This window comes from Cheilinus undulatus, linkage group 5 (assembly GCF_018320785.1).
Source record: "Cheilinus undulatus linkage group 5, ASM1832078v1, whole genome shotgun sequence".
Taxonomy (NCBI): Eukaryota; Metazoa; Chordata; class Actinopteri; order Labriformes; family Labridae; genus Cheilinus; species Cheilinus undulatus.
In genome coordinates, this window is record NC_054869.1 from 2941361 (window position 1) to 2966479 (window position 25119).

Below are 25119 nucleotides of genomic sequence, written 5' to 3' on the forward strand. Positions count from 1 at the left end.
TGTTTTTTATTCACATGGCTATGTTAACAGAGTCTCATATGAACATGTCCTGCTTATTTTCTCTTCTATGTTCTCTTGTCCAGAAATTGACATTTGAATGAGTGCTAACTGTTGTTGCCTTTAGACCTTGTTTCTACCTCTGTAATGGTAAACTGTGAGTTAGAGTTCAAAAAGAGAAACTTTATCTAAAGAGCTGTGCTCATTCAGAAACATTTTGATAACAGCAAATGTGAGAAAAAGACAATTTTTCATCAACCAGGTGGTCTGATGTCCACCATTGTAGAATTCAAGCAGCTTTTTGAGGAAACAAAACAAATTTAAAGAAAACTGTTTTGAATGGATTTTAAATACAGTTTGAAATGTAAGCATTGGTACTCACTCGGGCATTTGGATAACTTCCCCCTACCATCTGCTCTGTTGTGAATCTTGTTCAGTGAAGAACAGGATGCTTGTCTGAGCCTGTTACCATCCTCCTACAGCTGAGCTTGGACAGGAACCAGTGAGGAGAAAGGACTGGTTTTAGATTGTGATCAAGTTCTCTCTCTCTCTGTCCTAAATCTCCACAGACTCTGTCAGACTGGTGAACAGGACTGGTCTGTGTTCAGGCAGACTGGAGGTGAAGTCCGGCCAGCACTGGTCCCCAGTGTGTGAGGAGGACTTGGACCTGCAGGGTGCTCAGGTGGTCTGCAGGGAGCTGGGCTGTGGGGCTCCTTCAGTCTTCAAGGGGGGAATGTTTGGAGAAGTGGAGGCTCTGTTCTGGACTAAGAAGTTCCAGTGTGAAGGCCATGAGTCTGCTCTCCTGGACTGTCCAGACTCAGCGTTGACTGGAAACACCTGTCCACCTGGTAAAGCTGTTGGCCTCACCTGCTCAGGTAGAGCTGGAGCTTTGATTGACTTCCCTTTGTTGTCCCAATGAAAGTATCAATGAGTGAAATGAATGATTGAAAGCACATTTGAAAGTGGAGCAGCTGACTGAGACACACACAGATGAAAGCATGATTGAACAGGAATATGAAAGAAACAGGAAGAGAGAGGAGGAGCACAGGTAGAATCTGATGTAGACGGACCAATTATTCTGAGCTGAGACTAAAGAGACAACAGACCAAGAAGACCAGACCAGTTGTTGGATTGAAGTTGAATGAACTTTCCAAATCTGGATCAGTCATATCCACTTTAGAGCTTCTGAAACCTAGACCAGGGTTTACATCAGGAAGGATGTGTAAAAACTCTTCATCATTGTGAGAACGTGGACTGATGGTTCCATTTATTGGGGCTCTGTTTGGTGTCATCAAGCTAAAAACAGCTTTAGTGTTGCTTGGATTGAACTGGAGGAAGTTTAATGGTGTACAGCTTTAGATTGTTTAGAGCAGGGATGGACAACTTTGGTCACCAAGAGGGCCGCATTCATTTTAAAGTCAATGACAAAGAGCCAGATTGTTCCAGATTGTTGAATTTATGATCAATCTAAGCCCTGTGATTCCTAAACATTCAACAAGAGGAAGATGATGTAGCTTTCCTAATGATTTGTTATACCAACATTCATGTTTTTAAACTCAAGTGCAAACAGAAATAGTTTTTCTAGAGATATACACAGAACTAAATCAATTTCCAGCTGCTTCTTCAATGCAGTGAAGATGATCCTTTCTTGGTATTTTACTCACACAGTTCCTACAAGTGCATTTAGTGATGCATATAAAAGCTTTACAGCAACAATTGCAGCCGATGGAATCTATGAAAAAGCAAAAAGAAGAAATATTGAAATCAATAAAATAATTGAAAAAATAAGTAAGAAATAATTAGAAAAAAATCAAGATAAAATAGAATTATAGATTAAAAGAAGTATTTTTAAAAAAGATATGAAAATGTTTGGAGTTTCAAACATTTAATGAAATGACAACTAAAAAAATAATCAAATAAAAACATTAAAATAAAAATATGAATAAAAATTGATTAAGAAATTGAATGAAGAGCAAAAACAAATGACATACATAAAATTGAACTAAAATCAAATTTAGACAAAGAAATAAAAATAAAAGAAATTAATTCTATAATTTGTAAATTTTTAATTATAATGAAGTCAAACTAAAATAGATTATATTGAATGCAAATAAAAAATAAATTTCAAAATGAATCTCAAAATATGAAAAATATGAACAAAAAAATAAACAAGAAATGAAATAAAGACACAAGTAAATGACATTTGGAAGTTATGATAATAAACTTGATCTTTTGTTGAAATCAAAAACTGAAAATAAAGTGTAGTCAGAACAAATGTAAAAATGCATTAAAAAATAGAAATAAAAATAGATAATACAAAACATATTTTATGTACTTTCTCTAAAAATCAAAAGAAATTTGGAAAGGTTTAAAATTATTTTGATGAAATAACAAAAATGTAATAAAATATCTGAACATATGGCAGTAGTAGAAGATCAGATGAGAAATGTTTCTGTTCTCATGCTTCATGGCAGATTTTGACTGTTTTCCTGAGGTGAATAAGTTTTTGGTAATTGATTTTGATTTCAGGGCCACATTGAATGAGGTGGAGGGCCGCCCGTGGCCCCCCGGCTGCCAGTTGTCCAGCCCTGCTTTAGAGTCAGATTTAGTTTTTGTGTAGTTGTAGCTGAACTTGATGTGAAAATGTAAAGCTGAGAGGAGAACAGGGCTGAGGTTTGAGTTCTGAGGGACTCCACAACGTACTGTAGATTTGCTGGAGAGGAGGTGAAGTAGACCCCTTTGTCTTTTCTGAACTATTTCCTTGTCTTTGGTCAGACCCTGATGAAGTCCGGTTGGTGGGAGGATCCAGCACCTGCTCTGGTGGACTAGAGTGGAGACACCATGGAGAGTGGAGACCAGCGGATCCTTTATTCCATTCCTGGACTCCAAATGATGCAGCTGTGATTTGTAGAAGACTGGACTGTGGCTCTGCTGTTTCATTTGGACTGATAAGGGCATCCATTGACAGACCAGTGTGGTGGATCATCTCTGAATGTGTAGAGTCTAAATCTACATTAAAGGAATGTGTGAGAACAGAAGCTCGGCCCACCAACCGTGGGCTGGAAATGACCTGCTCAGGTATCAGTATGAACACATTAGTGCCCAAATCTTTCTGAATGTTTTTCATTCACATGGCTACGTTAACAGAGTCTCACATGAACATGTCCTGCTTATTTTCTCTTCTATGTTCTCTTGTCCAGAAATTGACATTTGAATGAGTGCTAACTGTTGTTGCCTTTAGACCTTGTTTCTACCTCTGTAATGGTAAACTGAGAGTTGCAGCAGTGGTTCTCAACCTTTTCAGCCAGTGACCCCAAAAATAAAGGTGCCAGAGACCAGGGACCCCAACCATACCTGAACGTGGTTGAACACCGCCATGTACATTCAAGAATGGTCATGTAGAGACAAGGCCATCCATAAGGGGGGTTAAAGGGGAGAGCTTTCTGTCAAACTGGGGGCCCATGGAGGCCAGCAAAATCATAGTCTATTGTGAAGTTAAGCTGTGATATCCATATTTTAGATTTAACCTGAAAAAATAACCACTCTTCACAATGAAACAGATCTCTTTTTTCAATTATTTTTTTAGAACATAGCCTTCTTAAAAATGTAAATCTATTTTGTTAAAAACATATATAGTTGAAATAAGTAAAAAATTGAAAAGAAATGGGTAATAATAGAAAAAATTATGGAAAAGTTGGTGAAGTTGGATCTTAAAAGTAGCAGAGATAGGTTAGAAGTGGCAAAAATTATATAAGAATGGCAAAAATAGCCAACAAAAAGCAACAATGAGTTAAAGTGGCCAAAATGGGCATAAATAATGGTAAAAGGGAATTAAAAAGTGGGTGTAAAGGATTTAAATTGGCAAAAATGGGTGGAAATCTGGTGAAATGGGAAGAGTCATGGACATAAACTGGCATAATATTGCTAACTGAGAAAGAAAAAATTGGCAGATATTGGCAGAAATTGGTCAAACTGGCAAATCTGGGCATATCAGATAGTGAACTGTGGTTAACATGGGAAAAAGTGGGCATATAAAGTGGTAAAATGTGGTTAATATTGGCAATTATGGGTCACCAGATGCAGCATTTGGCTTCTGTGTCAAAAATTGGTTTAGAAGTGGCAAAAACAGGCAGAAAAAAATGGTGGAAAGGGTTTAAAATGGCAAAAATAAGTGTTAAAATTTGTGGGGACAAAATGATGACAACTGGTTAGAATTTGGCAAAATCGATGTAAAGTGGCAACAGTGCAATTCAAAAATTTTACGTTTTTTTTTCAGGGAATCTGGAGAACCTCTCTAAGTGTCTTGCGACCCCCAGTGGGGTCCCGACCCCAGGGCTGAGGACCACTAAGTTAGAGTTCAAAAAGGAGAAACTTTATCCAAAGAGCTGTGCTCATTCAGAAACATTTTGATAACAGCAAATGTGAGAAAAAGACAATTTTTCATCAACCAGGTGGTCTGATGTCCATCATTGTAGAACTCAAGCAGCTTTTTGAGGAAACAAAACATATTTAAAGAAAACTGTTTTGAATGGATTTTAAATACAGTTTGAAATGTAAGCACTGGTACTCACTTGGGCATTTGGATAACTTCCCCCTACCATCTGCTCTGTTGTGAATCTTGTTCAGTGAAGAACAGGATGCTTGTCTGAGCCTGTTACCATCCTCCTACAGCTGAGCTTGGACAGGAACCAGTGAGGAGAAAGGACTGGTTTTAGATTGTGATCAAGTTCTCTCTCTCTCTGTCCTAAATCTCCACAGACTCTGTCAGACTGGTGAACAGGACTGGTCTGTGTTCAGGCAGACTGGAGGTGAAGTCCGGCCAGCACTGGTCCCCAGTGTGTGAGGAGGACTTGGACCTGCAGGGTGCTCAGGTGGTCTGCAGGGAGCTGGGCTGTGGGGCTCCTTCAGTCTTCAAGGGGGGAATGTTTGGAGAAGTGGAGGCTCTGTTCTGGACTAAGAAGTTCCAGTGTGAAGGCCATGAGTCTGCTCTCCTGGACTGTCCAGACTCAGCGTTGACTGGAAACACCTGTCCACCTGGTAAAGCTGTTGGCCTCACCTGCTCAGGTAGAGCTGGAGCTTTGATTGACTTCCCTTTGTTGTCCCAATGAAAGTATCAATGAGTGAAATGAATGATTGAAAGCATATTTGAAAGTGGAGCAGCTGACTGAGACACACACAGATGAAAGCATGATTGAACAGGAATATGAAAGAAACAGGAAGAGAGAGGAGGAGCACAGGTAGAATCTGATGTAGACGGACCAATTATTCTGAGCTGAGACTAAAGAGACAACAGACCAAGAAGACCAGACCAGTTGTTGGATTGAAGTTGAATGAACTTTCCAAATCTGGATCAGTCATATCCACTTTAGAGCTTCTGAAACCTAGACCAGGGTTTACATCAGGAAGGATGTGTAAAAACTCTTCATCATTGTGAGAACGTGGACTGATGGTTCCATTTATTGGGGCTCTGTTTGGTGTCATCAAGCTAAAAAAAACAGCTTTAGTGTTGCTTGGATTGAACTGGAGGAAGTTTAACGGTGTACAGCTTTAGATTGTTTAGAGCAGGGATGGACAACTTTGGTCACCAAGAGGGCCGCATTCATTTTAAAGTCAATGACAAAGAGCCAGATTGTTCCAGATTGTTGAATTTATGATCAATCTAAGCCCTGTGATTCCTAAACATTCAACAAGAGGAAGATGATGTAGCTTTCCTAATGATTTGTTATACCAACATTCATGTTTTTAAACTCAAGTGCAAACAGAAATAGTTTTTCTAGAGATATACACAGAACTAAATCAATTTCCAGCTGCTTCTTCAATGCAGTGAAGATGATCCTTTCTTGGTATTTACTCACACAGTTTCTACAAGTGCATTTAGTGATGCATATAAAAGCTTTACAGCAACAATTGCAGCCGATGGAATCTATGAAAAAGCAAAAAGAAGAAATATTGAAATCAATAAAATAATTGAAAAAATAAGTAAGAAATAATTAGAAAAAAATCAAGATAAAATAGAATTATAAATTAAAAGAACTATTTTTAAAAAAGATATGAAAATGTTTGGAGTAGCAGAAGATCAGATGAGAAATGTTTCTGTTCTCATGCTTCATGGTAGATTTTGACTGTTTTCCTGAGGTGAATAAGTTTTTGGTAATTGATTTTGATTTCAGGGCCACATTGAATGAGGTGGAGGGCCGCCCGTGGCCCCCCGGCCGCCAGTTGTCCAGCCCTGCTTTAGAGTCAGATTTAGTTTTTGTGTAGATGTAGCTGAACTTGATGTGAAAATGTAAAGCTGAGAGGAGAACAGGGCTGAGGTTTGAGTTCTGAGGGACTCCACAACATACTGTAGATTTGCTGGAGAGGAGGTGAAGTAGACCCCTTTGTCTTTTCTGAACTATTTCCTTGTCTTTGGTCAGACCCTGATGATGAAGTCCGGTTGGTGGGAGGATCCAGCACCTGCTCTGGTGGACTACAGATCAAACACCATGGAGAGTGGAGACCAGCGGATATTTGGAACCCTTCCTGGACTCCAAATGATGCAGCTGTGATTTGTAGAAGACTCAACTGTGGCTCTGCTGTTTCATCTGGACTGATGGTGGAGTCCTCTGACAGACCAGTGTGGAGGATCAACCGTGAATGTGTAGAGTCTAAATCTACATTGAAGGAATGTGTGGGAACAGAGAATCAGCCCAGCGAGTTTGGGCTGGAAATCAGCTGTTTAGGTATCAGTATGAACACATTAGTGCCCAAATCTTTCTGAGTGTTTTTTATTCACATGGCTATGTTAACAGAGTCTCATATGAACACGTCCTGCTTATTTTCTCTTCTATGTTCTCTTGTCCAGAAATTGACATTTGAATGAGCGCTAACTATTGTTGCCTTTAGACCTTGTTTCTACCTCTGTAATGGTAAACTGTGAGTTAGAGTTCAAAAAGAGAAACTTTATCCAAAGAGCTGTGCTCATTCAGAAACATTTTGATTACAGCAAATGTTAGAAAAAAATTTTTATCATCAAACAGGAGGTCTGGTGTCCATCAATGTGGAGCTCAAACATTTACATTTACAGAGATACACCTTTGTCAGGTAGATGTGAATATTCCAGAATTAGACTCCTGTAACATTTACAGAGATACACCTTTGTCAGGTAGACGTGAATATTCCAGAATTAGACTCCTGTAACATTTACAGAGATACACCTTTGTCAGGTAGACGTGAATATTCCAGAATTAGACTCCTGTAACATTTACAGAGATACACCTTTGTCAGGTAGACGTGAATATTCCAGAATTAGACTCCTGTAACATTTACAGAGGATCACCTTTGTCAGGTAGACGTGAATATTCCAGAATTAGACTCCTGTAACATTTACAGAGGAACACCTTTGTCAGGTAGACGTGAATATTCCAGAATTAGACTCCTGTAACATTTACAGAGATACACCTTTGTCAGGTAGACGTGAATATTCCAGAATTAGACTTCTGTAACATTTACAGAGATACACCTTTGTCAGGTAGACGTGAATATTCCAGAATTAGACTGCTGTATTTTATCCGTGATTGTAGCTTTGATAGATAAATGTAACCTTTTTTACATATCATTAAAACACATTAAAATCTTTTCTCCTCCTCCAGGTGCCCCAAGCCTTCCCTCTGTATCTGTGAGTCCCTCTGCTGAGATAGTGGAGGGTAGATCAGTGACTTGTATTATTTACAGAGATAAAACTTTGTCAGGTAGACGTGAATATTCCAGAATTTGACTCCTGGAACATTTACAGAGGATAACCTTTGTCAGGTAGACGTGAATATTCCCAGAATTAGACTCCTGTAATATTTACAGAGGATCACCTTTGTCAGGTAGACGTGAATATTCCAGAATTAGACTCCTGTAACATTTACAGAGGATCACCTTTGTCAGGTAGACATGAATATTCCCGAATTAGACTCCTGTAACATTTACAGAGGAACACCTTTGTCAGGTAGATGTGAATATTCCCGAATTAGACTCCTGTAACATTTACAGAGGATCACCTTTGTCAGGTAGACGTGAATATTCCAGAATTAGACTCCTGTACCATTTACAGAGATACACCTTTGTCAGGTAGATGTGAATATTCCCAGAATTAGACTCCTGTAATATTTACAGAGGATCACCTTTGTCAGGTAGACGTGAATATTCCAGAATTAGACTCCTGTAACATTTACAGAGATACACCTTTGTCAGGTAGACGTGAATATTCCAGAATTAGACTCCTGTAACATTTACAGAGATACACCTTTGTCAGGTAGATGTGAATATTCGAGAATTAGACTCCTGTAACATTTACAGAGATACACCTTTGTCAGGTAGACGTGAATATTCCAGAATTAGACTCCTGTAACATTTACAGCGATACACCTTTGTCAGGTAGACGTGAATATTCCAGAATTAGACTCCTGTAACATTTACAGAGATACACCTTTGTCAGGTAGATGTGAATATTCCAGAATTAGACTCCTGTAACATTTACAGAGATACACCTTTGTCAGGTAGATGTGAATATTCCAGAATTAGACTCCTGTAACATTTACAGAGATACACCTTTGTCAGGTAGACGTGAATATTCCAGAATTAGACTCCTGTAACATTTACAGAGATACACCTTTGTCAGGTAGACGTGAATATTCCAGAATTAGACTCCTGTAACATTTACAGAGATACACCTTTGTCAGGTAGATGTGAATATTCCAGAATTAGACTCCTGTAACATTTACAGAGATAAAACTTTGTCAGGTAGATGTGAATATTCCAGAATTAGACTCCTGTAACATTTACGGAGGAACACCTTTGTCAGGTAGATGTAAATATTCCAGAATTAGACTCCTGTAACATTTACGGAGGAACACCTATGTCAGGTAGATTTAAATATTCCAGAATTAGACTCCTGTAACATTTACAGAGATACACCTTTGTCAGGTAGATGTGAATATTCCAGAATTAGACTCCTGTAACATTTACAGAGATAAAACTTTGTCAGGTAGATGTGAATATTCCAGAATTAGACTCCTGTATTATTTACAGAGATAAAACTTTGTCAGGTAGATGTGAATATTCCAGTCCTCCAGGTGCCCCAATCCTTCCCTCTGTATATGTGAGTACCTCTGCTGAGATAGTGGAGGGTAGATCAGTGACTTGTATTATTTACAGAGATAAAACTTTGTCAGGTAGACGTGAATATTCCAGAATTTGACTCCTGGAACATTTACAGAGGATAACCTTTGTCAGGTAGACGTGAATATTCCAGAATTAGACTCCTGTAACATTTACAGAGGATCACCTTTGTCAGGTAGACGTGAATATTCCAGAATTAGACTCCTGTAACATTTACAGAGATACACCTTTGTCAGGTAGATGTGAATATTCCAGAATTAGACTCCTGTAACATTTACAGAGATACACCTTTGTCAGGTAGATGTGAATATTCCAGAATTAGACTCCTGTAACATTTACAGAGATACACCTTTGTCAGGTAGATGTGAATATTCCAGAATTAGACTCCTGTAACATTTACAGAGATACACCTTTGTCAGGTAGACGTGAATATTCCAGAATTAGACTCCTGTAACATTTACAGAGATACACCTTTGTCAGGTAGACGTGAATATTCCAGAATTAGACTCCTGTAACATTTACAGAGGATCACCTTTGTCAGGTAGACGTGAATATTCCAGAATTAGACTCCTGTAACATTTACAGAGATACACCTTTGTCAGGTAGATGTGAATATTCCAGAATTAGACTCCTGTAACATTTACAGAGATACACCTTTGTCAGGTAGACGTGAATATTCCAGAATTAGACTCCTGGAACATTTACAGAGATACACCTTTGTCAGGTAGATGTGAATATTCCAGAATTAGACTCCTGTAACATTTACAGAGATACACCTTTGTCAGGTAGACGTGAATATTCCAGAATTAGACTCCTGTAACATTTACAGAGATACACCTTTGTCAGGTAGACGTGAATATTCCAGAATTAGACTCCTGTAACATTTACAGAGATACACCTTTTTCGGGTAGATGTGAATATTCCAGAATTAGACTCCTGTAACATTTACAGAGGAACACCTTTGTCAGGTAGACGTGAATATTCCCAGAATTAGACTCCTGTAATATTTACAGAGGATCACCTTTGTCAGGTAGACGTGAATATTCCAGAATTAGACTTCTGTAACATTTACAGAGATACACCTTTGTCAGGTAGATGTGAATATTCCAGAATTAGACTCCTGTAACATTTACAGAGATACACCTTTGTCAGGTAGACGTGAATATTCCAGAATTAGACTCCTGGAACATTTACAGAGATACACCTTTGTCAGGTAGATGTGAATATTCCAGAATTAGACTCCTGTAACATTTACAGAGATACACCTTTGTCAGGTAGATGTGAATATTCCAGAATTAGACTCCTGTAACATTTACAGAGATACACCTTTGTCAGGTAGACGTGAATATTCCAGAATTAGACTCCTGTAACATTTACAGAGATACACCTTTGTCAGGTAGATGTGAATATTCCAGAATTAGACTCCTGTAACATTTACAGAGATACACCTTTGTCAGGTAGACATGAATATTCCCAGAATTAGACTCCTGTAATATTTACAGAGGATCACCTTTGTCAGGTAGACGTGAATATTCCAGAATTAGACTTCTGTAACATTTACAGAGGATCACCTTTGTCAGGTAGACATGAATATTCCCGAATTAGACTCCTGTAACATTTACAGAGGAACACCTTTGTCAGGTAGATGTGAATATTCCCGAATTAGACTCCTGTAACATTTACAGAGGATCACCTTTGTCAGGTAGACGTGAATATTCCAGAATTAGACTCCTGTACCATTTACAGAGATACACCTTTGTCAGGTAGACGTGAATATTCCAGAATTAGACTCCTGTAACATTTACAGCGATACACCTTTGTCAGGTAGACGTGAATATTCCAGAATTAGACTCCTGTAACATTTACAGAGATACACCTTTGTCAGGTAGACGTGAATATTCCAGAATTAGACTTCTGTAACATTTACAGAGATACACCTTTGTCAGGTAGACGTGAATATTCCAGAATTAGACTGCTGTATTTTATCCGTGATTGTAGCTTTGATAGATAAATGTAACCTTTTTTACATATCATTAAAACACATTAAAATCTTTTCTCCTCCTCCAGGTGCCCCAAGCCTTCCCTCTGTATCTGTGAGTCCCTCTGCTGAGATAGTGGAGGGTAGATCAGTGACTTGTATTATTTACAGAGATAAAACTTTGTCAGGTAGACGTGAATATTCCAGAATTTGACTCCTGGAACATTTACAGAGGATAACCTTTGTCAGGTAGACGTGAATATTCCAGAATTAGACTCCTGTAACATTTACAGAGGATCACCTTTGTCAGGTAGACGTGAATATTCCAGAATTAGACTCCTGTAACATTTACAGAGGATCACCTTTGTCAGGTAGACATGAATATTCCCGAATTAGACTCCTGTAACATTTACAGAGGAACACCTTTGTCAGGTAGATGTGAATATTCCCGAATTAGACTCCTGTAACATTTACAGAGGATCACCTTTGTCAGGTAGACGTGAATATTCCAGAATTAGACTCCTGTACCATTTACAGAGATACACCTTTGTCAGGTAGATGTGAATATTCCCAGAATTAGACTCCTGTAATATTTACAGAGGATCACCTTTGTCAGGTAGACGTGAATATTCCAGAATTAGACTCCTGTAACATTTACAGAGATACACCTTTGTCAGGTAGACGTGAATATTCGAGAATTAGACTCCTGTAACATTTACAGAGATACACCTTTGTCAGGTAGATGTGAATATTCGAGAATTAGACTCCTGTAACATTTACAGAGATACACCTTTGTCAGGTAGACGTGAATATTCCAGAATTAGACTCCTGTAACATTTACAGAGATACACCTTTGTCAGGTAGACGTGAATATTCCAGAATTAGACTCCTGTAACATTTACAGAGATACACCTTTGTCAGGTAGATGTGAATATTCCAGAATTAGACTCCTGTAACATTTACAGAGATACACCTTTGTCAGGTAGACGTGAATATTCCAGAATTAGACTCCTGTAACATTTACAGAGATACACCTTTGTCAGGTAGACGTGAATATTCCAGAATTAGACTCCTGTAACATTTACAGAGATACACCTTTGTCAGGTAGACGTGAATATTCCAGAATTAGACTCCTGTAACATTTACAGAGATACACCTTTGTCAGGTAGATGTGAATATTCCAGAATTAGACTCCTGGAACATTTACAGAGATAAAACTTTGTCAGGTAGACGTGAATATTCCAGAATTAGACTCCTGTAACATTTACAGAGGAACACCTTTGTCAGGTAGATGTAAATATTCCAGAATTAGACTCCTGTAACATTTACAGAGGAACACCTTTGTCAGGTAGATGTAAATATTCCAGAATTAGACTCCTGTAACATTTACATAGATACAACTTTGTCAGGTAGACGTGAATATTCCAGAATTAGACTCCTGTAACATTTACATAGATACAACTTTGTCAGGTAGACGTGAATATTCCAGAATTAGACTCCTGTAACATTTACATAGATACAACTTTGTCAGGTAGACGTGAATATTCCAGAATTAGACTGCTGTATTTTATCCGTGATTGTAGCTTTGATAGATAAATGTAACCTTTTTTACATATCATTAAAACACATTAAAATCTTTTCTCCTCCTCCAGGTGCCCCAAGCCTTCCCTCTGTATCTGTGAGTCCCTCTGCTGAGATAGTGGAGGGTAGATCAGTGACTTGTATTATTTACAGAGATAAAACTTTGTCAGGTAGACGTGAATATTCCAGAATTTGACTCCTGGAACATTTACAGAGGATAACCTTTGTCAGGTAGACGTGAATATTCCAGAATTAGACTCCTGTAACATTTACAGAGGATCACCTTTGTCAGGTAGACGTGAATATTCCAGAATTAGACTCCTGTAACATTTACAGAGATACACCTTTGTCAGGTAGATGTGAATATTCCAGAATTAGACTCCTGTAACATTTACAGAGATACACCTTTGTCAGGTAGACGTGAATATTCCAGAATTAGACTCCTGGAACATTTACAGAGATACACCTTTGTCAGGTAGATGTGAATATTCCAGAATTAGACTCCTGTAACATTTACAGAGATACACCTTTGTCAGGTAGACGTGAATATTCCAGAATTAGACTCCTGTAACATTTACAGAGATACACCTTTGTCAGGTAGACGTGAATATTCCAGAATTAGACTCCTGTAACATTTACAGAGGATCACCTTTGTCAGGTAGACGTGAATATTCCAGAATTAGACTCCTGTAACATTTACAGAGATACACCTTTGTCAGGTAGATGTGAATATTCCAGAATTAGACTCCTGTAACATTTACAGAGATACACCTTTGTCAGGTAGATGTGAATATTCCAGAATTAGACTCCTGTAACATTTACAGAGATACACCTTTGTCAGGTAGATGTGAATATTCCAGAATTAGACTCCTGTAACATTTACAGAGATACACCTTTGTCAGGTAGATGTGAATATTCCAGAATTAGACTCCTGTAACATTTACAGAGATACACCTTTGTCAGGTAGACGTGAATATTCCAGAATTAGACTCCTGTAACATTTACAGAGATACACCTTTGTCAGGTAGATGTGAATATTCCAGAATTAGACTCCTGTAACATTTACGGAGGAACACCTTTGTCAGGTAGATGTAAATATTCCAGAATTAGACTCCTGTAACATTTACGGAGGAACACCTATGTCAGGTAGATGTGAATATTCCAGAATTAGACTCCTGTAACATTTACAGAGATACACCTTTGTCAGGTAGATGTGAATATTCCAGAATTAGACTCCTGTAACATTTACAGAGATACACCTTTGTCAGGTAGATGTGAATATTCCAGAATTAGACTCCTGTAACATTTACAGAGATACACCTTTGTCAGGTAGATGTGAATATTCCAGAATTAGACTCCTGTAACATTTACAGAGATACACCTTTGTCAGGTAGATGTGAATATTCCAGAATTAGACTCCTGTAACATTTACAGAGATACACCTTTGTCAGGTAGACGTGAATATTCCAGAATTAGACTCCTGTAACATTTACAGAGATACACCTTTGTCAGGTAGATGTGAATATTCCAGAATTAGACTCCTGTAACATTTACAGAGATACACCTTTGTCAGGTAGACATGAATATTCCCAGAATTAGACTCCTGTAATATTTACAGAGATACACCTTTGTCAGGTAGACGTGAATATTCCAGAATTAGACTTCTGTAACATTTACAGAGGATCACCTTTGTCAGGTAGACATGAATATTCCCGAATTAGACTCCTGTAACATTTACAGAGGATCACCTTTGTCAGGTAGATGTGAATATTCCAGAATGAGACTCCTGTAACATTTACAGAGGATCACCTTTGTCAGGTAGATGTGAATATTCCAGAATTAGACTCCTGTAACATTTACAGAGATACACCTTTGTCAGGTAGATGTGAATATTCCAGAATTAGACTCCTGTAACATTTACAGAGGAACACCTTTGTCAGGTAGATGTGAATATTCCAGAATTAGACTCCTGTAACATTTACAGAGATACACCTTTGTCAGGTAGATGTGAATATTCCAGAATTAGACTCCTGTAACATTTACAGAGATACACCTTTGTCAGGTAGACGTAAATATTCCAGAATTAGACTCCTGTAACATTTACAGAGATACACCTTTGTCAGGTAGATGAAATATTCCAGAATTAGACTCCTGTAACATTTACAGAGGAACACCTTTGTCAGGTAGATGTATATATTCCAGAATTAGACTCCTGTAACATTTACAGAGATACACCTTTGTCAGGTAGATGTAAATATTCCAGAATTAGACTCCTGTAACATTTACAGAGATACACCTTTGTCAGGTAGATGTGAATATTCCAGAATTAGACTCCTGTAACATTTACAGAGATACACCTTTGTCAGGTAGATGTGAATATTCCAGAATTAGACTCCTGTAACATTTACAGAGATACACCTTTGTCAGGTAGATGTGAATATTCCAGAATTAGACTCCTGTAACATTTACAGAGATACACCTTTGTCAGGTAGATGTAAATATTCCAGAATTAGACTCCTGTAACATTTACAGAGATACACCTTTGTCAGGTAGATGTAAATATTCCAGAATTAGACTCCTGTAACATTTACAGAGATACACCTTTGTCAGGTAGATGTGAATATTCCAGAATTAGACTCCTGTAACATTTACGGAGGAACACCTTTGTCAGGTAGATGTAAATATTCCAGAATTAGACTCCTGTAACATTTACAGAGATACACCTTTGTCAGGTAGATGTGAATATTCCAGAATTAGACTCCTGTAACATTTACAGAGGATCACCTTTGTCAGGTAGACGTGAATATTCCAGAATTAGACTCCTGTAACATTTACAGAGATACACCTTTGTCAGGTAGACGTGAATATTCCAGAATTAGACTCCTGGAACATTTACAGAGGAACACCTTTGTCAGGTAGACATGAATATTCCAGAATTAGACTCCTGTAACATTTACAGAGATAAAACTTTGTCAGGTAGACGTGAATATTCCAGAATTAGACTCCTGTAACATTTACAGAGATACACCTTTGTCAGGTAGATGTGAATATTCCAGAATTAGACTCCTGTAACATTTACAGAGATACACCTTTGTCAGGTAGATGTGAATATTCCAGAATTAGACTCCTGTAACATTTACAGAGATACACCTTTGTCAGGTAGATGTGAATATTCCAGAATTAGACTCCTGTAACATTTACAGAGATACACCTTTGTCAGGTAGACGTGAATATTCCAGAATTAGACTCCTGTAACATTTACAGAGATACACCTTTGTCAGGTAGATGTGAATATTCCAGAATTAGACTCCTGTAACATTTACAGAGATACACCTTTGTCAGGTAGATGTAAATATTCCAGAATTAGACTCCTGTAACATTTACAGAGATACACCTTTGTCAGGTAGACGTGAATATTCCAGAATTAGACTTCTGTAACATTTACAGAGGATCACCTTTGTCAGGTAGACGTGAATATTCCAGAATTAGACTCCTGTAACATTTACAGAGGAACACCTTTGTCAGGTAGATGTGAATATTCCAGAATTAGACTCCTGTAACATTTACAGAGATACACCTTTGTCAGGTAGACGTGAATATTCCAGAATTAGACTCCTGTAACATTTACAGAGATACACCTTTGTCAGGTAGATGTGAATATTCCAGAATTAGACTCCTGTAACATTTACAGAGATACACCTTTGTCAGGTAGATGTGAATATTCCAGAATTAGACTCCTGTAACATTTACAGAGGATCACCTTTGTCAGGTAGACGTGAATATTGCAGAATTTGACTCCTGGAACATTTACAGAGGATCACCTTTGTCAGGTAGACGTGAATATTCCAGAATTAGACTCCTGTAACATTTACAGAGGAACACCTTTGTCAGGTAGATGTGAATATTCCCAAATTAGACTCCTGTAACATTTACAGAGGATCACCTTTGTCAGGTAGACGTGAATATTCCAGAATTAGACTCCTGTAACATTTACAGAGGTTCACCTTTGTCAGGTAGACGTGAATATTCCAGAATTAGACTCCTGTAACATTTACAGAGATACACCTTTGTCAGGTAGATGTGAATATTCCAGAATTAGACTCCTGTAACATTTACAGAGGATCACCTTTGTCAGGTAGACGTGAATATTCCAGAATTAGACTCCTGTAACATTTACAGAGATACACCTTTGTCAGGTAGACGTGAATATTCCAGAATTAGACTCCTGTAACATTTACAGAGATACACCTTTGTCAGTTAGACGTGAATATTCCAGAATTAGACTCCTGTAACATTTACAGAGATACACCTTTTTCGGGTAGATGTGAATATTCCAGAATTAGACTCCTGTAACATTTACAGAGGAACACCTTTGTCAGGTAGATGTGAATATTCCAGAATTAGACTCCTGTAACATTTACAGAGATACACCTTTGTCAGGTAGACGTGAATATTCCAGAATTAGACTTCTGTAACATTTACAGAGATACACCTTTGTCAGGTAGATGTGAATATTCCAGAATTAGACTCCTGTAACATTTACAGAGATACACCTTTGTCAGGTAGATGTGAATATTCGAGAATTAGACTCCTGTAACATTTACAGAGATATACCTTTGTCAGGTAGACGTGAATATTCCAGAATTAGACTCCTGTAACATTTACAGCGATACACCTTTGTCAGGTAGACGTGAATATTCCAGAATTAGACTCCTGTAACATTTACAGAGATACACCTTTGTCAGGTAGACGTGAATATTCCAGAATTAGACTTCTGTAACATTTACAGAGGATCACCTTTGTCAGGTAGACGTGAATATTCCAGAATTAGACTCCTGTAACATTTACAGAGATACACCTTTGTCAGGTAGATGTAAATATTCCAGAATTAGACTCCTGTAACATTTACAGAGATACACCTTTGTCAGGTAGACGTGAATACACCAGAATTAGACTTCTGTAACATTTACAGAGGATCACCTTTGTCAGGTAGACGTGAATATTCCAGAATTAGACTCCTGTAACATTTACAGAGATACACCTTTGTCCGGTAGATGTAAATATTCCAGAATTAGACTCCTGTAACATTTACAGAGATACACCTTTGTCAGGTAGAAGTGAATATTCAAGAATTAGACTCCTGGAACATTTACAGCGATACACCTTTGTCAGGTAGACGTGAATATTCCAGAATTAGACTCCTGTAACATTTACAGAGGATCACCTTTGTCAGGTAGACGTGAATTGTCATGGTTACTTTGAAAGTTAATTTTATTGTTATGGACTTGTTGCTGGTAACTTGTCACTGCTTGCGGAGAGTTCTCACACCTGCGATTAATCACTCATCACTACTCACCTTCAAGAGACGCCTGGAAACTCTCTGCAGTGCCAGAGTTTCGCTCTTTACTCCCCGTGGTAAAGCTCCAGCGCTTGGCTCCGTATCTCCTGTGATTCTTTGATTGATTTCTGTACTTACCTGTGGATTCTCCTACTAACGTGTCTCTCCTCTTTTCCAGTGCCTCACTCTCCGCTCACCAGCAGCTTCCGGACATTTGTCCCCTTTTTCCTGTGCACATAAATCTCTTAAAGCTGCTCCCGACTCCGCATCTGGGTTCATCCACCACGCACGCACACAGTAAACTCTGGCCAAACCATGGACCCAGCGGATCTGGACCCCATCAAGACAGCCATCACACAACAAGGACAACGCCTTGACAACACGAAGGCATGCTCACCGGAATCATGAAATCCCTGCAAGGCCTCAGCACCCAAGTCTCCACCCTTCCGACCACCTGCAGTCTCTCTTGTCAGCCTAGCACCTCCTGTTCCCACCTCTGTGAGTAATGCCACCACTAATCCTCAGCCCCTGCTTCTCCTTCCCTCCTTCTTCCTTGAAAGAGCCTTATGTACCTCAGCCTGAATTTACAGAGATACAGCCAGTAGTTTTTGTTAAGATGCACTTTAGTTTTTGACCAGCAGCCTAGCAGCTATCCCTCAGATGGAGCCAAGATAGCTTATGTCAGGTAGATGTAATCTCCGTAAGGCCTCACGTTGGGCCACTAGTTTATGGGAGAAGAAGTCCCCTGTGTTAGCTCTGTAGATTTTCTGTGTTCTCCGCTGAGTTAATTGTTTTTGACCACCTGCAGGGACAGGAAGCAGCCAAAAGATTATTTTCCTTTCAGGGTTCCCAGTCAGCAGAATTCTGTCGATTTTACAGATTTTAGCCTCTGAGAGTGGATGGGAGAGACAGAACTCAAAGGCATATTTTTGAGGAGTTTATCCGAGGAGCTTAAGGATGAATTAGCCTCAGGGATGAGCCAGATTCACTAGAGTCCTTGATTTCTCTAACCATTAGATAGACAACAGGTTGAGGGAGAGACAGCGAGAGAAGCGACAGTCCAAACTCCTGCCCAGTGGCTCCTCTGTAGTCCAAACCCCTTCACTCATTCCTAATATTCCCAAGACCAATTAGACTCCTGTAACATTTACAGAGATACACCCATGCAGTTAGGTGAATATTCCAGAATCAGTCCCGGAGAACAGAGAGGGTTAAATCTTAGACTGTGCAGGTACTGTGGTCAATCAGGTCATTTTCTAGCCTCCTGTAACATAAAAGACCAGGCTCACTAGTGACAGAGGGCGCACTAGTGAGCCACACTTCTACCACTCCTAGCTCTCCTGTAACATTTACCGCTCCTTCGTGCCTTCTCTGGGGCAGGAACTATTCAGGTTCTCATAGACTCCCGCTGATGACAATTTTATTCAAGATGAATTGACCAAACAGCTTCAAATTCCTCTCAAGACTCTAGATTCTCAAGACTGTTACTGCCTTAGATGGTAGAGTGAATATTCCAGAGAGTGACTCATCGTAACATTTACACCTTTGTCAGGTAGATGTAATCACCATTCCAGGATATTTCCTTTTCGTCATCCTGTAACTCCCCACTCGCCCATAGTGAAAACCTCTCCTGGTTACAGATGCACAACCTAATTAACTGGAAGTCGGCTTCCATCACTAATTGAGCGCCCATTGTCATTCGGTAGATGTCTATTCCGCTCAGAATTAGACTCTCTGTAACATTTACAGAGTACACCTTTGTCAGCCTGATCTTACTGGTGTCCTGCTGAATAATGATTTCCTGTAACATTCAGCAAGGAGCTGGCCATATCTCTTCAGGTAGATCGACCATATGAATTAGACTTATAGACATTTACGGCGCCCCTGCCCAGGTAGTCGGCTAAATATCTCAGAATTAGACTCCTGTAGACATATTTCAAGACTCCTTGGCTTCCGGGTTGATTCGGCCCTCTTCCTCGCCTTTAGGAGCAGGTTTCTTCTTTGTAAAAAGAAGGATGCTTCTCTTAGGCCCTGTATTGATTTTCGGGTCTTAATGACATCACCGTTAAGAATAAATACTTCTCTTCCTCTCATTGATCCCCTTTGTCCCTGTGCTCAGATGCAGATATTCCAGAATTAGACTCCTGCAACATGCTTACCATCTCATGTCAAAGAGGGAGATGAATGGAAATATTCCAGAATTAGACTCCTGTAACACTTTGACAGGTAATGCACCTTCGTTTGACTAACGCCCATGTAAATATTCCAGAATTAATGATGTGCTTTACACATGCTTAACAGATTCTGTTTGTTTATCTGGATGACATTCTTATTTTCTCCGCACTCCTGCAAGAGCATCAACAGCACGTCCTTAGTTTTGCAGAGGCTTTTGGAGAACAAACTTTATGTGAAACCTGAGAAGTGCAGTTCCACGCCAGAGATCAACCTTTTTAGGTAGATGTAAATATTGCTCAGAATTAGCCAGACTCCTGTAACATTTACAGAGATACACCTTTGGTGAGTGATGTAAATATTCCAGAATTAGACTCCTGTAACATTTACAGAGATACACCTATCGCAGGATTATTAGGGACTATTCAGTAAGGTGGCAGTTCCTGTAACCGCCTTTACCTCAGTTACACCCCTTTAGGTGGAGCCAGAAGGCTGAGGAGGCCTTCTCCAAACTGAAACTCTGTAACCGGTGCTCAGCATCCCAACCTTCTCCAGTTTGTTGTGGAAATATTCCAGAATTAGGGGTTCCTGTAACATTTACAGAGATACACCCAGGTAGACTGCATCCGTGCCTTTTTAGACTCTGTCACCAGCGGAGAGAAACTACATGTGTCAGAGAGTTGCTGGCTGTTGTTAGACTCCCTGCAAGAGTGGAACACTTTGGAGGGCACCAACCACCTTTTGATTTGGACTGATCACAAGAATTTGGCTGAATATTCCTGAGATCAGACTCGGCGGTTGAACACGCCAGGATACCCTTTGTCCTGAGGTAGATGTTAATATTCACATTGTCCTTAGACCTGGTTCCAGAAATCTCAAGCCGGATGCGCTCCCGGAGGGATTCTGGTTCTGGAGACACTGAGGAACCCGACCTCATCCTTCCACCTACCTGTGTTGTTGGAGCAGCCATCTGGGAGATCCAATCCATGTCCATCAGGCCCAGGAACAACAACCTGACCCTGAACTGGACCTCCAGATCGCCTGTTTGTTCCAGATTCTGTAGATCTCCAGTGCTTCAGTGGCCCACTTCCAGGCTTACTTGCCATCCTGGCCTCCAGGTGCTCCAAGCCTTTCTCTCTGGAGTATCTGTGAGTCCCTCTGCTGAGATACGTGGAGGGTTGTTCAGTGCAGCCTGCTCTGTAGCAGCTATAAATCCTCCCATCGCAGCTAACTACGCCTCTCCCTACTCCCAACGCCCTGGTCTCACATAGCTCTGGATTTTGTCACCGGCCGTTCTCCATCAGAGCAGGTAACACAGCTTCTTACCATCCTGACAGATTTTCTAAGTGACTCTGTGCATTATGTACCTTTACCCAAACTCCTCAGCCCTCGAGACCGCTCAGCTTCTAGTGTTACATGTCTCAGATTACATGGACTCCCTTGTGACATTGTGTCAAATGTGAGTTTGTTCAAGTTTGGAAAGAGTTTTGCAGAGAGTTGGTGCAACAGCCAGCCTGTCCTCCGGATATCACCCCAGACCAACACGGCCATAGACGGACAACCAGGGGTTGGGTATCAGGGTGTGCGCTGTGGGTCACCACCCCGCTCCTGCTCCCTTGTTATTGTAATATGGAAACAGAGTAACCAAGCTCATCCTGTCGGCCAATGCTATGTCTTCATGTGTTGCATGCTGTTCAACCTCCACTGTTTCCTGAACAGAGCATAGAGGCTTTCCTGTGCAGCAGCAGCAGGAAGAGAGGTCTTTTAAAACTGGCGCTACCAAAAGAAGCTGAACAGAAGATATCAAATGATCTCTGGCATATGAACCAGGAAACAAACTCCACACACTTCAGGTGGGGCAAAGAGTTTGGCTGTCTTCTCTGGTAGTTCCACTTCCTGATTGAAACCAGAATTCAAGACAAACTTTGTTGGGCTGTTGTTAAGGTGATTAATGCCAAAAATGCAAAAAGTCACCCTCAGGCTTCCAGAACAAACAAGATACACCCCACTTTCCATGTGTCCCTATTGAAACCGGTGACTTCCAGTGACCTCAGCCCACTGCCGAGACCCCCGGATCATCGAAGATCATAATTTAATGAGTCTCCAAACAGATTTTGACGCTTCCTTGAGCCTGTTTGTCTAATACCTGGTAGACTGGGAGGTTATGGACAGTGACAAATCCTGGATTTTTTTTTGTTTGTTTGGATGACAGCCTTCTCCGCGATTTCTACCCAACCTCTCCTAGGACGCCAGGAGGCCTCCTCTGTGTCTGTGAGTCTGTCATGGTTACTGAGATTAATTTTAGGGTAGTTCAGTGGACTCTGAACTGTAGCAGTGGAACCGCCTTGTTGCTGGTAACTTGTCACTGCTTTCCCTGAGGTTCACCATCCCTAGCTTCAGGAGACAGATCTTCTCACCATCTCTGAAATCATCACTAACCTTCAAGAGACGCCTGTGAAACTCTCTGCAGTGCCAGAGTTTCGCCATACTCCTACCTTAAAGCTCTCAGCGCTCGGCTCTCTTTATTCTTTGATTGATTCACCTGCACAGACACAGGAGGAATTCTCCTACTAACTGAACTCCTCTTTCCAGTGCCTCACTCAATCCGCTCACCAGCAGAATTTGGGTCTAACCAGCACTAACAGGGTCAAGATTTAACCATTGAGTGTCAACCTAAATGATTTTGAGATAAAAGGTCAACCTGTGCACAATAAATCTCAAAATCTGAGATAACAAGTAAAACTGGGTTCATCCAAGTTTCAAAGGTAAAACATGACATTTAATAGTCAAAATTTGTTCTGGAACATTTACAGAGGATCACCTGTCAAAATAGATATAATATTCAAAATCATGACTCCTGTAACATTTACAGAGGTAAAAAAAGAGCTAAAGTCAGTTAGATTGAAATGTTCCAGAATTAACTGAGATAAACATTTACAAAATACATTTGTATTTAACAATCAAATATTCCAGAATTAGATAAAAGTAACATTTACAGAGATTGAAATGTCAGGTAGACGTGAATATTCCAGAATTAGACTCCTGTAACATTTACAGAGATACACCTTTGTCAGGTAGACGTGAATATTCCAGAATTAGACTTCTGTAACATTTACAGAGGATCACCTTTGTCAGGTAGACGTGAATATTCCAGAATTAGACTCCTGTAACATTTACAGAGATACACCTTTGTCAGGTAGACGTGAATATTCCAGAATTAGACTCCTGTAACATTTACAGAGGATCACCTTTGTCAGGTAGACGTGAATATTCCAGAATTTGACTCCTGGAACATTTACAGAGGATCACCTTTGTCAGGTAGATGTGAATATTCCAGAATTAGACTCCTGTAACATTTACAGATGATCACCTTTGTCAGGTAGACGTGAATATTCCCGAATTAGACTCCTGTAACATTTACAGAGATACACCTTTGTCGGGTAGATGTGAATATTCCAGAATTAGACTCCTGTAACATTTACAGAGATACACCTTTGTCAGGTAGACGTGAATATTCCCAGAATTAGACTCCTGTAATATTTACAGAGGATCACCTTTGTCATAGCAATATTCCAGAATTAGACTTCTGTAACATTTACAGAGGATCACCTTGGTCAGGTAGACGTGAATATTCCAGAATTAGACTCCTGTAACATTTACAGAGGATCACCTTTGTCAGGTAGACGTGAATATTCCAGAATTAGACTCCTGTAACATTTACAGAGGATCACCTTTGTCAGGTAGACGTGAATATTCCAGAATTAGACTTCTGTAACATTTACAGAGGATCACCTTTGTCAGGTAGACGTGAATATTCCAGAATTAGACTCCTGTAACATTTACAGAGGATCACCTTTGTCAGGTAGACGTGAATATTCCAGAATTAGACTCCTGTAACATTTACAGAGGATCACCTTTGTCAGGTAGACGTGAATATTCCAGAATTAGACTCCTGTAACATTTACAGAGGATCACCTTTGTCAGGTAGACGTGAATATTCCAGAATTAGACTCCTGTAACATTTACAGAGATACACCTGTGTCGTGTAGATGTGCATATTCCAGAATTGGTCTCCGGTTACATTTACAGAGATACACCTTTGTCAGGTAGACGTGAATATTCCCAGAATTAGACTCCTGTAATATTTACAGAGGATCACCTTTGTCAGGTAGATGTGAATATTCCAGAATTAGACTTCTGTAACATTTACAGAGGATCACCTTTGTCAGGTAGACGTGAATATTCCAGAATTAGACTCCTGTAACATTTACAGAGATACACCTTTGTCAGGTAGATGCGAATATTCCAGAATTAGACTCCTGGAACATTTACAGAGATACACCTTTGTCAGGTAGATGTGAATATTCCAGAATTAGACTCCTGTAACATTTACAGAGATACACCTTTGTCAGGTAGATGTGAATATTCCAGAATTAGACTCCTGTAACATTTACAGAGATATACCTTTGTCAGGTAGACGTGAATATTCCAGAATTAGACTTCTGTAACATTTACAGAGATACACCTTTGTCAGGTAGATGTGAATATTCCAGAATTAGACTCCTTTAACATTTACAGAGATACACCTTTGTCAGGTAGATGTGAATATTCGAGAATTAGACTCCTGTAACATTTACAGAGATACACCTTTGTCAGGTAGACGTGAATATTCCAGAATTAGACTTCTGTAACATTTACAGAGGATCACCTTTGTCAGGTAGACGTGAATATTCCAGAATTAGACTTCTGTAACATTTACAGAGGATCACCTTTGTCAGGTAGACGTGAATTTTCCAGAATTAGACTCCTGTAACATTTACAGAGATACACCTTTGTCAGGTAGATGTAAATATTCCAGAATTAGACTCCTGTAACATTTACAGAGATACACCTTTGTCAGGTAGAC

General features: G+C 39.6%; 1 protein-coding gene across 2 annotated transcripts in view; it reads left to right on the top strand.

Moving 5' to 3' along the window:
* LOC121509451 (scavenger receptor cysteine-rich type 1 protein M130-like) overlaps positions 1 to 25119 on the top strand; it is a 52317-nt gene that overhangs the window by 22502 nt on the left and 4696 nt on the right. For both annotated transcript variants that reach the window (XM_041786834.1, XM_041786835.1), the window contains 4 exons: positions 567 to 872; positions 2773 to 3075; positions 4756 to 5061; positions 6414 to 6719. In XM_041786834.1, the coding sequence (XP_041642768.1) occupies positions 567 to 872; positions 2773 to 3075; positions 4756 to 5061; positions 6414 to 6719 (1221 nt within the window). The remainder of the gene's footprint in view (positions 1 to 566; positions 873 to 2772; positions 3076 to 4755; positions 5062 to 6413; positions 6720 to 25119) is intronic.